This window comes from Syngnathus acus, chromosome 10 (genome assembly GCF_901709675.1).
Source record: "Syngnathus acus chromosome 10, fSynAcu1.2, whole genome shotgun sequence".
NCBI classification, from domain to species: Eukaryota; Metazoa; Chordata; class Actinopteri; order Syngnathiformes; family Syngnathidae; genus Syngnathus; species Syngnathus acus.
Window position 1 is genome coordinate 18,227,776 of NC_051095.1, and position 16,390 is coordinate 18,244,165.

The 16,390-nt window shown below is 41.3% G+C and overlaps 1 protein-coding gene across 1 annotated transcript; it reads left to right on the forward strand.

The window, feature by feature from the left end:
- The first annotated feature begins 177 nt into the window (after positions 1-177).
- f8 (coagulation factor VIII, procoagulant component) lies at positions 178-15,072 on the forward strand. The gene is made up of 27 exons (XM_037262011.1): positions 178-387; positions 470-570; positions 1,397-1,519; positions 2,080-2,292; positions 3,488-3,667; positions 3,750-3,847; positions 3,989-4,109; positions 4,186-4,423; positions 4,504-4,669; positions 4,773-4,860; positions 5,324-5,541; positions 6,806-6,947; positions 7,028-7,237; positions 7,808-8,610; positions 8,696-8,838; positions 9,263-9,428; positions 9,511-9,750; positions 10,348-10,582; positions 10,675-10,857; positions 10,968-11,084; positions 11,700-11,771; positions 11,955-12,040; positions 12,193-12,348; positions 12,552-12,696; positions 13,107-13,249; positions 14,260-14,442; positions 14,607-15,072. Exons 1-27 carry the CDS (start codon positions 242-244, stop codon positions 14,760-14,762), a joined length of 4,872 nt encoding a protein of 1,623 aa, XP_037117906.1. The 5' UTR covers positions 178-241; the 3' UTR covers positions 14,763-15,072.
- The last annotated feature ends 1,318 nt before the right edge of the window (positions 15,073-16,390 follow it).

Consider the following 16,390-nt stretch of genomic DNA (forward strand, 5'->3'; position numbering starts at 1 on the left):
TTTAAAAACAATTATTTCAGCTATGAAGAGCACGGGTGCACCATGGACTAACACCATGAAGTGACATCCACCAGATAATAAATTCTCTAGTCCCACTCACATACCCACACATACACAAACACGCAGTCCATCCTGCCTTTCCCCCCACCCACTGACTTTGATAAATATGCTGACATTTAACTGAGGCACCCAGTCTCTTTGAGCCAGGTCTTTGTGGCGCATACAAGTGCGCACATTGACGATGGGAGTGTCACTTCTGCCTCTGCTGCTGCTGTGCGCTGTTTGCCGGGCAAGGAACATTACTGTAAGGGAGTATTTTATTGCTGCTGTGGAAATTGGATGGGACTATGTCAGTGCGGGGGATGGTGATACAACATCTGACCAAAGGTGATTTTTTTTGTTTTGTTTATCTAATGTGGTTTGCTTGAATTTAATTTTCATTGTACAGTATGATTTACTTTCATTATAGGTTGTCGTCCAAAGGCAGCCCTCAAAAGTTTATCAAAGCAGTTTACAGGGAGTACACAGACGCCACGTACAGTGTCCCTAAACGAAGACCACCTTGGACAGGTTTGTGACAGCAGATAATCACAGTGATCTTGTTCTTGCATTTCAAAAACCAGTGCAGCTATGCTGAAATGCTATAAGATGCATGTGTACGGGCAGCGAGGGATTGATTCCTGCTCAGTGACGGTGTGCATGTGGGTGCGACTGGTTGTCCGATGTCAGCTGGGCTAGGCTCCAGCACCCCCCGCGACCCTTGACAGGCCAAGCTGTGTTGAGAAAGGATAGTACAGTCATGATGAAACAGAAAAGGAACATTAACACTCCTAAAATGTGTGTGTGTGCGTGTGTGCGTGTGTCAAAGTCTCAAAGTCTGCTTTATTGTCAATTTCTTCACATGCCAAGACACACAAAGAAATCGAAATTACGGTCCCACTATCCCACGGTGACAAGACATAGTACACAATATACATACAAGTAAACAACACAAAAAAATAAAAACAAGAAGGCACAAACAATGAATAAATAAGAGTGATGAATAAATAATAAATAAACAAATAACATAATAAATAAGAGGAGCAAAAATGGAGCAAGTGTGCATACAACAGACAGTCAGAATAGAGCGCAAAAGTACAGGACGCTACGCAGAAGGGGGGAGAGAGTTCAGGATCCTAACAGCCTGGAGTATGAAGCTGTTGGTGAGTCTGGTGGTGCGGGAGCGCAGGCTCCTGTACCTCTTCCCAGAGGGCAGAAGATCAAACAAAGAGTGTGTGCAAGATCAAACTACATTGTGTGGCCTTAAATCCAGAGAAAATTCTTCAGAGCTGTTAAGATTCCACAGAAGCTTGGATATTAACTTTTAGTTTTTGTTATGTTTTTGTCATGCTTACAGGTATTCAAGGTCCAGTGATTATGACTCAGCCCCGTGAAACAGTGGTCATTCACTTCAAAAACCTGGCGTCACAGCCTTATAGTATCAGCCCAGTGGGTATAACATACTGGAAGCAATCTGAAGGTACTGAATAAGCCATATGTCTATATGTGTATGTCTTTGCACAACTTGATAGCAGCTAGTCATCATACAGGATTCTGTTCTTCCTAAAGCAGACTTGTCTTTTGCGGCTCAAACAATGTGTTATGTAAAAGCTATCTGAAAATGAGGGGAAAAAAGATTACCAAAAAATGTGTTCTGTAAAAGCTATCTGAAAATGAGGAAAACAAGATTACATTGTTACTCTTAGGTCTCGTGAAGTGACTTTGATGGTCAAAACACAATCACAAACCTTGTACTTTTTGTACTTGTGCTGACTTGTTATCTGGCTGTACGAGCCAAAAGACGTCGTCCAATATATCCCAGCATGAATTAAAGCGTTCATAGCCAGAAAGTTCATGACCTCCTCTGAGCAGTGGCATGTGTCATTTCCTGAAAGAACTCATGTCTTCCTGCCACAGGATGATATTCCACAATTGACTTTATCATCATCTGAGATAAACCACCTCCAGCGAACTGAACTCTTGAGCAAGATTGTAAAATTGTTTTTGTTTCTAATGTTTTGTAATGTTGCCCCCCACCAGGAGCTGGCTATGATGACCTCACAGCAGGCAAGGAGAAGGAGGACGATGCCGTCTTTCCGGGAAAATACCACAAGTACGTGTGGGACATCAGCGCCGCCGACGGACCCACAATCGATGACCCCGAGTGTCTTACCTACTCTTATTCGTCCCAAGTGGACCCAGTCCGTGACCTCAACTCTGGACTTATTGGTGCCCTGATCATCTGCCAGTCAAGTCAGTGTTGCAGAAGGAATGAATGAAACAAAATATAAGCGTGCATGCTGTCCTGTCATATAATAATAATAATAATAATAATAATAAATTACATAATTATTCTTTTCGGGAGTGAAATCACACCTGTTTTCTGAGTTTAGTCATGTGATGTTTGATTGTTACCTGAGCCCCGAGCAACTGTGATGTAATTTTCAGTCGTCAGCAAGTGGCAAAAGAGTCGCACCCTGAAATCGATTAAAAACGGGTGGTTTTTAAATGCTTAATTCATAATGCACGAATGCCATATTAATCAGAATACTGAGCTGCATAAAACATTTTTGCGTTGATTTTCCATTAAGTATAATAACGATTCAATATGTCTAAACAGTAGGCTATTTTGACAAATAGTTCCATGTCCAAAATGATACAGGTATATCCTGTGTTCAAAATTCTAAGTTGGTTAAAATACTCCTTAAAATTATGAAGTTACAGTAACAATTTAAATTGCTTCCTCAAAATTGTTCCAGCAAATCGAGGATAATTGGATAATTGTCCAAATGTAAACACAACCAACATTTATATCACAGATCACAGATTCCTCTCATTTCCATTTCGTTGAAGATATCCATTGAACAAAAATGAAATTAACTTCTAATGTGGCCAGGAAGTGAATGTTAAATGAATGGTGAAGATAAAAAAATGCAGAATTTGGGAAATAACCTGAGAGAAAATGAGCAAGAGAAAAACCCGTGTGGCTCCACTCTATATTGCCCGATTGCATTACACACCATTACCACACACATCCTTCCGCCTTAAAGGCAAATACGTAGCAACATATATTGTATCATAAATCCAGAACATTTTCTCCACTATTATGAAAGCTTTATGATTATGAAATGTTAAATACTCACATACATATTGTATGTTAAATGCAATAAATTCAACTGTAGCTGTATTACTGCAAACACCACAGCAACTTTTCAAACATATCAATCAACATTTTAATCTGTAAATAATATGAATAGCCCATTTTCTCTGCCAGCATACAGTAAGTATACTGTGAATCGTTTTTTGAATGAAAACATCAAGGCCTCAACATATATATTCTTTTTTTTAAAGTGTTTCAAACTGGATTTTTTTTTCCAACAGGATTGACCAGAAACTCCATGCAACACACAAATCTTCACATCCTGTTTGTCTGTGCATGTTCCCCCAGGTGCCTTCAGTAAGGACAACAAGAGGAGGAATACTGCGTTTGTGCTGCTCTTTGCAGTGTTTGATGAAAGCAAGAGCTGGTATGGGGAGGTGGGAGAGAGGAGAAGCAGAGATAACATTCAGAAGAACAACAGGAAAGAATATCACACCATCAATGGCTACATCAACTCTACTTTGCCTGGTGGGCAACTACAGTGACAAGATGCACACAGCGTTGGTGTCATTGTTAATGCGTGCCTGTGCCTGTGCCTGTGCTCATGCAGGTTTGACAATGTGCCAAAAACGTGTGTTCTGGCATATGATTGGTGTCGGCACTGCCCCAGAAATCCACTCCATCCAATTCCAGGATCACACACTGAAGGTGATCCACTGAAACCTTTCATTCGACATTTTCCAATTAACATAAAAAACCCAGAATGTTCTAAAAGCCATAAATTGGATTTAATGCAATCTTGTAATGCAATCTGGTTCAAGGTGTATTTGTCTGCTTTTGCTTTTCCAGGTGATGAAACATCGCAAAGTGACCATGGAGGTGACCCCCATGACCTTTGTCACTGCAGAAATGAAGCCTGGCGACCCAGGCCGCTTTCTCATCAGCTGTCAGATACATGCACACCGCCTAAGTACGAGAAACTTTTTCACATGAATGTCAATCCAATCATAGGAGCTCAAAGTGATGTTGCTGGTGTGCATGCCCAGATGGCATGAGAGCAATGTTCAAGGTGGAGAACTGCCCTGGGCCTGACCTTCGCAATGCCAAAGAGGACGACTATGATGAGTATGAGGAGGACAACTACAACATCATCAATCTACAGCCCATGAAGCCACGCTCACACGGGGGACCCGTCAGGGAACAGCGCTCCAAAATCTGGAAACACTACATCGCCGCTGAGGAGGTCATTTGGGACTACGCTCCTCATCACACTGCCACAGACAGGTAGCACGCAAAGGAAAGCAAAGTTACAGAGGGCAACAGGAAATGTAACTAAATTCAAACATTACTCTTTCAAACATGAGTGAGCTGGAGTCCAGATTAATGCCTGAGGTCCCTCGTTACCACGACTACAAGTATAAAAAGGTGGCTTATGTAGAATACGCAGACAGATCTTTCACCCGGAGAAAAAACACAGTCAGGACACTGATGGGTCCACTCTTGAAAGGAAAAGTCAGTGATCGATTCCACGTAAGTCAACCAAGCATCAGTGGTCAGAGACAATTTTCAGTCTTGGCTTTAAAAACAAATGTGTTCAACTTAAATTTGATGAATTCTTGAATTCTGCCTCCAGATCACATTCAAAAACCTGGCCAGTCATCCTTTTAACATCTATCCCAATGACCTCACCAAAGTCTATCCACTGCTGTCCTCGACAAATGGTAAGCCACTTTTGCAAGAGTGGTAAAGAATACACAGGGTCATTGGTTAGTGTACACACGTATGCACTTGTTTGCTTGCCTCTCGAAAATAGTTCTTATTTCAATTGCGTTTTATGGGTTATAGGTCACAATGATGGTGGGGAAAATATTTGAAATGATTCTCTTTTATACCACAAAAAGATGGCATTTGTAAAGACAAAACAAAAAATTGTAAGATACCATTTTTTTTACAGAAGGTATAATTAAGAATGTATATTTGATAAAACATTGAACAAACATTTGATACCACTTTGCACACCCCAACAACTGAATGAGTAAGTATTTCCAAACTAGGTACTACAAAGTGCTTACTATGAGTAGTCATGAAATATCCATAGTGTGTACTTTCTCTTGCTAGTTTCATTGTTCACACTTAACTTATTGTTGGTCTAAATCTTACATCTAATGTGAATGTGTGTTATAGTTGCAGAAAATGACTTGCGCACAATGGAGGTGCCCCCAAATGGGACCTTTGTGTATGTCTGGGAGCTAACCATCGATGACGGACCCTTGGAAGAGGACCCTGGATGTCTGTCACAATTGTATCAGAGCACCGTGTCCCCAGAGAGGGACCTGGCCTCGGGGCTTGTGGGCACTTTGCTCATCTGCAAAGCTAAAGCCATTGACACCAGAAGACGCCTGGTGAGAAGATGTGATGTGTTGATACCCCACCGTTAATGAAAGGAAAGCCATGATGAAAATAACGTGAATCTAACAAAAGACTAAATAAATGTGAAAATTAACCAATGAAAATCAGACATTGCTTTTAAATGGTGGTTCAACAGAATTATTTTAAACAATCTCACGAAACAGGGCTGGACAACGATAATCGTACCCTTGACTTATTACTTAGTGGCAAAATCTTTTGAGACAATCACAGCAATCAAAGGACTTCTCGAACATTCAATATGATTTCTGCACCTCCTAGTGGGTATCTTGGCCCACATCATAAGCAAAATGCTCCATTTGTCTGAGGTTTGAAGGGTGCTTTCTCAAGATGTTATGTTGGCGCCCCTTCCACAGCACTGGCAGAGCTTGATGGGAGGTCACGGGGGCACTGCCCCCCCCCCCCAACAGAAATATGCCTGTGCTTGGACCCCCGCAGGTGCCAGGCCAGATAATTGACTTTTAGGTATAAATCCCAACCTTTCCAGGAATTGTTTCCCAGATTTCCCCGGTCCCCTGTAGGGAGCATATAATGAAGGTTTATCAGCATTTTGAAGATTTGTTTCATTTTGCAGACTCATTGAAATATACTTGGCCATCCCATGCACCCTCCAAGGAGAAAAATAACCCTATCCCCCTAAGTGTTCCACAGATGTTCATTTGGATTTAGATCAGGGCTCATAGGATGCCATTTCACGAATATTTTGTTCTTAGCCTTGGATGTTTTCAGCTGTGTGTTTTTTTGTCATTGTCCTGTTCCGGGAACCATGACCTGCAAGGTTTTCTGACACTGCAGCACATTTTTCTAGAATACAATTATAGTCGCACTATGATGAGGCAAGACATTTTCTTTCTATTTACAAGAAAAAAAACATCAACTTATAGTTATGAGATTTCATAGTATTCTGCACCATTTCAAGACACCCTGTGTCAGATTCAGCAAAGGACCCCTAGAGCACAACAGCACCTCCTCCATGTTTCACAGAAGTGACAGTTTTGTACGCCTTAAAATAATTGTGTTGAACCACTATTTTTAAGTAAAGTCGGATTTTCAGTGCTTAATTTTAGTCATTTGGAGCATCCTATCTCAGATTCAAGTTATTTCAGTGGCCACAGTGTTGTTGTTTTTACTAACGGAGCGCTACTAATAATTTTGTCCACGTTTGAATGTCACATGATTAACACCAAGGATGCCATTTACATGAAATCAGTGTTTCTTATATCCACGCTTCTGTCACAGTTGGCACCTGATAAAGAGTGGACTGTTATTTTTGCTGTCTTCGATGAGAACAAAAGTTGGTATGTGGATGAAAACATTTACCAAAACCAGAACTCATCCAGAGACACAAACCCTGACCTCTACAACTCAAATGTCATCTACAGTGAGTTCTCCCTCCACTCTATTACAACTCTGCTGTGGCAGAACTACAACAAAAGTGTGTATTTCATCTCCATCTTCCAGGCATAAATGGCATTATGTTCAGTAGACACAACTTTTTGATGTGCCAGAGTGATGTCACTTTCTGGCATGTGGCCAACGTGGGCACCCAGAGCGACTTCCTGTCTGTCTACTTCACTGGAAATCTTTTTCAGCATAATGGCCTATATCAGTCGGTCCTCACCCTCTTTCCAATGACAAGCATGACCATTATCATGGAAATGGACATGCCAGGTAATCTCATTTAAACATCAAAACCAACATTCGATACATCAGATACACCGTAAAATTGCATCCATTGTGCTGAGTCTTTTGATGTCGCCCTTGTAATGGTGGCCTGTGTTTTGTGGCCGACCTCTTGCCCAAAGACAGATAGATACCCAAGACCTTAATGAGGGGAAGAGGCTGCATATACAAATTTGCCAACAATTTTGGTCTGGCTCTCAAAGGAGTGCCCGAGGTTGTTGATGCTTGATGTCTTTTTTGGGCCTGTCCAACCTGCTACAAACAACTATCATCCCATAAACCAGGGGTCACCAACTCCGGTCCTCAAGGGCTCCTATCCAGCCTGTTTTCGGTGCAGCCCTACTTTAACACACCTGATTCAAATGATCAGCTTGAATTAGATGTGTTGCGGTTGGGATGCGTCTAAAACAGGCTGGATAGGGGCCCTTAAGGTCCCTACTTGGTGACCCCTGCCATAAAATCTTTGGGTCTTGAGGTTTAAAATTTAAGCCTGAGAATTAATCCTCCCAAATATAGCATTTGTTTATGCATTTCCTGACTTCCTGTCTTCTCTCACAGGTGAGTGGGAGATCAGTGCCTTCGATGGTACTCTCAAGAGCCGGGGGATGAGCATTCATTACAGCGTTTGTCCTTGCCACTATGGAGACACTTTGGTCGACCGGGATGGGGACATCAATGATATCTCTGAGTGTGTGAACGTACTACCAAAAAGCAGGAGACCTCAGAATACAACAATGGTTTGGGTGTGCAAGAACTTTACTGACAGTCCAAATGACACTGGTGGCGATAATGAGTGGACTGTGAGAGGAGACCAAATCTGTCAATTGAAGCGGGTGTCTTCAGAGGGAGGAAATGCAGCAAGTGCACTTGAGGGAGGAATCCCAGAGGAGGTCTTGGAAGAATTAGAGAGAAATGGGAAGTGGATTGTGGATTTGAATGAGACTGAACATGAAAGAATTGGCAGACAGAGAAGACAGGCTGAGGGAAACTGGACACATGAAGACTTGAGCGCTGCAGAGACCGGAGATGATGAAATCAGATGGCAATCTGGAGGACAGACCAAAGAAAATGGAACAGACCTTGGTGTCGAAATGAACCCCAATCAAAGAAGCGTAATGTCGCTTGAAACAAATGTGACGAAGGAAGAGAGCAATGAGATTTTACCGGACACAAATCCAAACCTCAAAGACAATCTTTTAACTGAAAGCAATTCACTGGAACAACTCTTTAGAGAAACCCACATTGCGAATGATTCAGAGGAGCTCCCAGGGGATTCTCTATGGGTGGATTATAATTCTACATCCAGAAAAAACCCAACGGGAATCAACCTGTCTTTCGATTATGACGAATACAGCCAAGAGGTAACGTTGCCGCTCAGGGAATGTGAACTGTCCACTTAATCACATCCCCGAAATCCTTAATCCCACATTGTTGCTGTTATTTCAGGAGAACAACACATCTGATGTAATTACCTCGGACAAGATTGACTTACGATCTACAAAAACAATATACCGCAACTACTACATTGCTGCAGAGGAGATTAGCTGGGACTACGGCATCAAAAAAGACCCTCATCTTATTAAACCTGGGTACGAACAGTATTTCCTATAAAGTCACACAGTCACTTTCCAAAACCTTCTGAGCTGTATGAGCAACACATTTTAAAACTTCATTCTTTCCCACGAGGGTCCTCTAGTTTAAAACTACCATATTGCAGTTACAAGTGAAACTAAAAAGATTAAATGACTGTTTGTCTGTGCATACTATATATGTTTTGAGGTACATTGTACCGCTTTTAGCCCATTAATTGGCGCATAGTAAAAACAAAGCCTTCAATCATTTGGGTTTTTTCGGTGCAATTTTTGCTCTTGCTCAGTTGTCCCTTTGCCCCTCTAGTTACATGTAATTCTGCTTTGGTGTTAGATTATTTCATTTGAAACCTCCAAATAAATCTTTCTTTATCTGATGTGGACAGTCATTTTAGAATGAACCAGGATGTCTACTTTCCTCTAGAGAGAAGCGTCGTGGAATGAGGAAGTTCCTTCCAGAATACAAGAAGGTGGTGTTTAAGGCCTACCCTGACGAAAACTTTCTTGAACCTGACAACAGAGGAGAGCTTCACCAACACCTTGGAATCATGGGCCCTCTCATCAAAGTCAAAATTAACGAGCTCCTTACTGTAAGTAGTTAATTAAACTAAATAAACTGAAGTATAATTTTCGGTATGGTAACCTTTGTTCACTTGCTGTGCCCTATTCAAGGTACACTTCATGAACAGGGCATCCAGGCCCTACTCGTTTCACCTTCAGGGAGTTTATGATCGTACTCAAGGTGTTGGCATTGCACAAAGAAATGACCCATTGGTGCCAGGTGGGGTCTCCGGAGACCCTGTCCCACCTGGAGAGTCTCGCACATATAGCTGGAGAATCACAAAGAAGCAAGGTCCCACCGATGAGGAATTTGACTGCAAGGCTGGCGCGTACTATTCCACGGTGGACAAGGTCTGCATAGATCCATAGGTCCTTTCGATTGTATGTAAGGAATGGTCAGGAAAAAAAGTGAAAGGTTTTTAATTCGACATTATTACTTTGTATGTTCAAGATCGGAAACTTTCACATGTAATTTGCCACATATATTCCCTATTTATTTAAAAAACGTTTATTTCGAACATTAAAGAAATACAAGAAAAAATAAAAATACAGAAAAATGATAACTCCATAGCACAATAGAATATAAAAGAAAAAAGATATTGCATTATAATTTTCCTTTATCGTAAAATCATATTTGTTCAAAAAGGGAGTAGAAGGAAGCCTAATTGAATTTATGAATTGTTTTTCACAGCCACCAGTTCAATGTCCAGCGTGAGGAGATGGTTCTTTGCCATAATACCTATACGTCTGAAATTGCACCACAATTCATGAAAGTTGCAATCCGACTTTATTGCTCAGTGTCAAATCTGTGTCAACTTGCACTATCCTGAAGTCGAGTAACAATGTAGTGAAGCATTCAAAACCGGAAGAGACTTTATTATTGATCGTATTTGTATTTTGTTAAATTTCCAGGTAAATGTGATTCATATTTGTGTGTTTCTGTGCCAGGAGAGGGACCTCCACTCAGGTCTGATTGGCCCACTGCTCGTGTGTAAGACTGGGACTCCGCTGCCCGTTAAGGAACAAGGAGTCGGACCGCTTGTCCGGGATTTCAGCCTTCTCTTTCACACATTTGATGAGACCAAAAGCTGGTATCTCAAAGAGAACCTTAAGAAGCATTGTGCCCCTCCCTGCCAAGTCAACCTGGGCGACCCCTGGTATCAGATCAGCAATAGGTTTGCAGGTAGGTGATATTGTGGTGTGAGTAGCTGCAATTTTTGATTGTTTATATTTCTAATTGATCATTAATAAGACTTTAATATTTTATATCCATAGCAATAAATGGCTATGTGGCAGAGACACTTCCTGGTTTGGTGGTTGCACAGCGGCAGCGAGTAAGGTGGCACTTGTTAAATGTAGGGAGTGATGGAGAGTACCATGCTGTGCACTTCCATGGTTTGCCTTTCACACTACACACCGGGGAGGAGCACCGCATGGGCGTCTACAACCTCTTCCCTGGTAAATACGAACAATTATTGATTGTAAAGGCAAGGAAATAGTGTTTGCGTTTGATCATGCAATTGGACCATACTACCCTTCAACCGTGTGTGTGTATCTGCTCACTCGAGGTGTTTTCGGCACCGTGGAGATGATCCCCTCCACAGTCGGAACATGGTTAGTTAAGTGCACTGTCGGAGACTACCAGCTGGCTGGAATGAGGGCTAAACTGTTGGTCTATGATCCAGGTGGGAGCTTTTAAACTAAAGTCGACATACTTTGCTTTTCAAAAAGGAATATGGCATACGTGCCGTGTCTACTAAAATATACCACAGCCATAATTGATTTTCGCTCAGCAGCCAATTTATTTATATTTATTTCAGTTGATAAACTGGATACGTATTCTGAAATGCTTATTATGGTCACAAATAGGCCAGGTTCATGTCAGAACAAAATGTGACCCAACCTCCACCAATGATTAGTTTTTTTTTTTTTTTTTAGTATGACAGAGGGGAGTTTTTTGACCTGCTTAACATGTGCCGTAAGTTCCTGAAGTCTTCCTCAGAAGCGTCAAGGCTACAGGAAATGGCCAAAACATGTTAAGCAGGTAAAAATAACAACAACAAAAAAACGCCTCTGTCTTAGTATCTTTAAATAATTTGCCAAGTGAAATCAGTATGGATGTATGAACATTCACCAAAGACTCCACTCACGATACTCATACTTTGGAAACAATCCAAACTTACTTCATTAGATGAAGTACAGTACCTAATGTTTTAGATGTTGAGTGTCAATACAGTCCATAAATGTAATAGTAACTTAGGTTATTATCATATTTCCTGAGTTTTCTTTTCTTAATACAGAATGTGCTTTACCTCTGGGAATGAAATCTGGACGCATCCAGGATTCACAGATCACTGCTTCAGATCACATAGGTAAAAAAATAATAATAATTTACAGACATTTAAACAAATTGTGAATATATTTGTGTTATATTCCTATTTATTTAGGGCATACATTGAGGCATAAACATTAGCACAAGGGCCTGTAATGATTATTACGGTTTGCTGCATTGTTTGAACATTCAATATTAACTATGTTTTCACATGTGTGTCCAGATAGTTGGGAGCCCCATCTGGCGAGGCTGCATCAGTCTGGTTATATCAATGCTTGGATGGGTACAGACAGCCTCTCCTGGATACAGGTTGAACATGCAGCTATTCCCCATGCTGTCAACCTTTTACATTTATTTAGCTGCCTATGTCCTGTGACCGGTGATTTTCATAACCATTGAAGGTTTTATGATATCAATGAGCATAACATTGCCTTTATTCATTATAACCGATGTATTATCAGGTGGACTTGCTGAAGCCAACTCTGCTGCATGGCATTGAGACACAGGGAGTGAGGGCAAGCCTGAGGGAGAATTTCATCCGACTATTTTTCGTTTCCTACAGCCTGGACCAGGAGACGTGGATCACCTACCAAGGGAACTACACAAAACTGCCCAATGTGCGAAATCCACACTTCCACCACTCACCGTGCACGTCATTATTTTCACCTAATTAAGTTTTTCTTCCATATATTTTTGCTCATGTCAATGTACCTGTTTTATTTGCCAATGTCAGCCTCTTGTTTTTTAAATGACCTAGATAAGGCAAAAAGGTCAGACCAACTTCTTCCTAAAATCTAACCATTTTGTGACTCTGCTTTAGAAATTTCACGGGAACACGGACAGCTCCACAGTGAAGCAAAACCAGTTCTCACCTCCTTTATTGGCTCGCTACGTTAGGATTCACCCTGATATCTTTGTGCGGAGCCGTGCACTGCGTCTGGAGCTGCTGGGCTGTGATCTCAACAGTGAGCCTGAACTTTACAATACACATAGTATATAGTGGAGCCTTGACTTACAAGTTTATTGTGACATGTGGTCGAGTTACATATGTTGCCGCCATTGAGAACGAACACCTGTTGCTTAAAGAGTTATACCCTCATGGATGCTGATTGCTAAACCACCTTTGATGCGCCAAGCTAATGGACCTTCCTAAAGCAAGGTTACATGGTTGTTTGGACAAAACAGTGTCACTCTGCCACACTACTGCTTACTGTGAAATGAATATACTGCCACCATGCTTGTATCTAAAAAATATATATATATACTTAAAAATAACCTCGTAAATGGGATCACTGGAAAGTCAAGTCACTGCTGTACACTGTGGCTCATGATCAGGAAGTGGCTGATACGTGTGTGCATGTTCATGTGTGTGCAGGTTGCTCATATCCGCTTGGCCTAAGGAGCGGATTGATTTCTAACATTACCGCCTCCTCATATCGTTCGTCAATGCTACATAAATGGAGCCCCACCCTTGCTCGCCTCCATCAGGAAGGCAGTTCCAACGCCTGGAGGCCCGAGGTGAACTCCTTTGCCTTTGCCCTGTTCATGTGTAAATGGACAATGATAAAGGTTCATCACTGTTAGCAGAGGAGCAGATGGGATTTTGAAAATATAGTTTCAAACCTTACTTCCAAATACTAACCCTAATTTGAACCCTACATTGAAACTCCAACCCAAGTTTGAGACCCTACTTCAAAACCCTAACCTCAGTTTGAAAGCCTACTTTGAAACCCAAACCCTAGTTGGAAACCCTACTTTGAAATCTTAACATTACTTCAAAACCCTAACACTAGTTCAAAACCCTACTTTGAAATTTAAACCCTACTTCGAAACCATAACCCTAATTTTAACCCCTACTTCTAAACTCTAACCCTAGTTTGAAAACCTACTTCAACACCCTAACCCTAAATTCTCAGTCTATTATTACTGTGACTATACTCGCCTATTTATCTTCACACAATGCAAAACTGAGGTGTGACTTCTTTTGGACTTGTTATGAACGGTCAAATGCCACGTTTGTGATCTTGGCGAGAAGTCGAGTACTGCTGCTGGCCAACTATTACACAGTTGTTGCCAGTCATTCATCTTAGTTAGATGCTCCAGGGGAAGTCAAGTCAAAAATGTGCCATGTTTAATATGTTTGTGTGCCCCCAGTACTCTAAACACTATTTTGTTGATGATGACTATTTATTTTATTTTATATTATATTATGTCAATATTAATCAGAATACTATGGTTTGAAGTTTTAGAGCACATAGAACATATATTATTGTATAGAACATTTTTAACCTGACCCTTATACTGCTTGGTTGGAATGTTCCATTCTGTAGTTCATCTCGGTGACAGCATTCATTCATTCAGCATTTCCAAGCAATTTCAAGTAGACACTTGACTTTTATGAGATCTTAAAATTACATTAGGGTCTTTCCGTGGCCTAAGTCCATTCTTTTATCTTGCAGCCAAGCTATTATTCCTTCTCTCTTTCAAATGATCTTTCCTAATATTAATCCTCTCTGGCAAATTCCCAGAACAACAATCCTCACGAGTGGCTGCAAGTGGACTTGAACTCAATCAAGCGCATCACAGGGGTCATCACCCAGGGGGCGAGGTCTTTCTCGACACAGATGATGGTCACAGAATTCTCGGTGACTGTCAGTCTCGATGGATTCTCATGGAGCAGTGTGTTGGAGAAGGACTCGCACAGGGAACAGGTACAACAAAATGACACATACTAAGTTCCAGAGATGTATGCTTCATTTACATATACTGTCTAGACAGAAAAAAAATCCCACATGGTCTACCCGCCACAACATTAGGCACACAATTGATTCATTTATGCTATATTTACCTGTAAAGATTGCTTGTTCCTTTTTAGATCTTCACAGGTAACAACGACCCAGACACAGAGGCCCTCACAGTTTTCCAGCCGGCCCTGTTCGGCCGCTTCATGCGCATCCACCCTCGTGGCTGGATCAACGACATCGCTCTGCGTCTAGAAGTGCTGGGCTGCATCACACAGCAGGACCCCTAACATGCATGTTACACAAAGCACCTTTAAGATGCACATTAACTCTGCGCTAAAGTATTGGATCTATTCTTCCTGTTAGAAAAGTAGAACAGATATGTTGTGGTAATGGAGAGAACAGTTGTCACTTTAAAAGTAATATTTGCCTCGGACATGCCAACATGCTCAGAATGTAAGCTTGTGTAAATATTTCACACAGTGATGGATGTATACTGTTTGAATGCTTGCTCGATGTTGTTGGAAAACTACGAATGGATGTATATTTCTGCTTCGGTAACATTTCATCTAAATAATACATCTTAATGAGTTGCACTAATCTTCATTGCATACTTCAGGTGTGACAACAATATCAACAATATTGATACAAACACGTATATATTACTTTATTGTAGTCACAAAGTAACTGCTTTGTCTTTCTTTAAAAAAAAAAAAAAAAGGGTAGCAGGAAGTGGGGAAGAATTCTTAGTTTCCATTCACTTTCGATACTCGGGAACTTTCATCCTGCTTCGTTCTTGCACATTATCTTGGCCTCATGCGCCCGCTGTCCTCAGTGTTCCTTAACTGTTATTTTGGCTTATCCTGCCGGAGCAGGCCGTCCTGGTACACACAATGAGCGACCGCACTCCCAAATTGTTCCGTGACAAGCTGCAGTTTGGAGGCTTGTCTAAAGAATGTGTGACACGGTAGTGTGAAAACATGATCAGTATGTTTGTTAGTCCAAATTGCCTTTATCACCTTTTTATCAGCTGAGGAAGTTTCCAGGCAGAGAGGGCAATGGAGAGTAACACTGGACAGGACGTACATTTGCAGAGATGTCATGCTTAGCTGATAGGGCTCGCAAAACAATGGCAACGTGCGTAATGTCAGCAAGAGAAGGCAGCACCTGGTTTCAACGCTGACTGACTGAGCCTTGATGGGATCGTGCAGAAGTCATTATCCCATGCTCACCTGGCTGGTGTTTGATCTATGCTTAAAACAACCAACAACTTACTCAATCTTTCATGGTGTCAAACTCAAGCTCCAATTTCTGATACGGAATATGGTTGTGCATAAATGCTTCAAAAGTAACAGGTTGTTACAGTACAGAGCTTTTTCTATTTTTACCTTTAGCATCGTATTGGAATGATATACCACTCTTTTTTTCTTTCATCACAACCAAAGTACATCTTCAGCATTAACATAAATTTCCTGTGTTAATTGGCTAGAAGAAATCACATTGTTCTGTCTTAAGATCCATTTTCATTACTGCTTGTCTTCATTAGTGGGTGAGCTGGAGCTTTTCACAGATCACCAATTACCAGTCAATTGCAGAGCACATATTGACAAACCTTTAAAAATACAATTCACAACTATGGACAATTTAGAGTAGTGATGGGCTGCGGGCCAATTCTTGAATAGTCCTTCAGTTAATTTGTTAAATAATTTGGCCCCTTCAACAAAATGGAGTGACCTGCCCTATGACACGATATCAACCAAGTGAGTGAGTTGACCTATTAGGGGATTTTGATTGACATTAACATCTTTGAATGTACTGATTGTGGAAAAAAGGCTCAAAACACTGCACTGGCTGGGGTTGAGGGAATATCTCTAGTACACAGGTGTCAAACTCCAGGCCCGGGGGCCAGATACGGCCC

What these genes read in the sequence shown, in the direction of transcription:
- f8 (XM_037262011.1), top strand. Translation starts at nt 242, where the DNA reads ATGGGAGTGTCACTTCTGCCTCTGCTGCTGCTGTGCGCTGTTTGCCGG. An exon ending in AAGTCAGTGATCGATTCCAC is followed by an intron (nt 4,670 to 4,772) that starts GTAAGTCAACCA and finishes TTCTGCCTCCAG; the next exon opens with ATCACATTCAAAAACCTGGC. An exon ending in CCTCATCTTATTAAACCTGG is followed by an intron (nt 8,839 to 9,262) that starts GTACGAACAGTA and finishes ACTTTCCTCTAG; the next exon opens with AGAGAAGCGTCGTGGAATGA.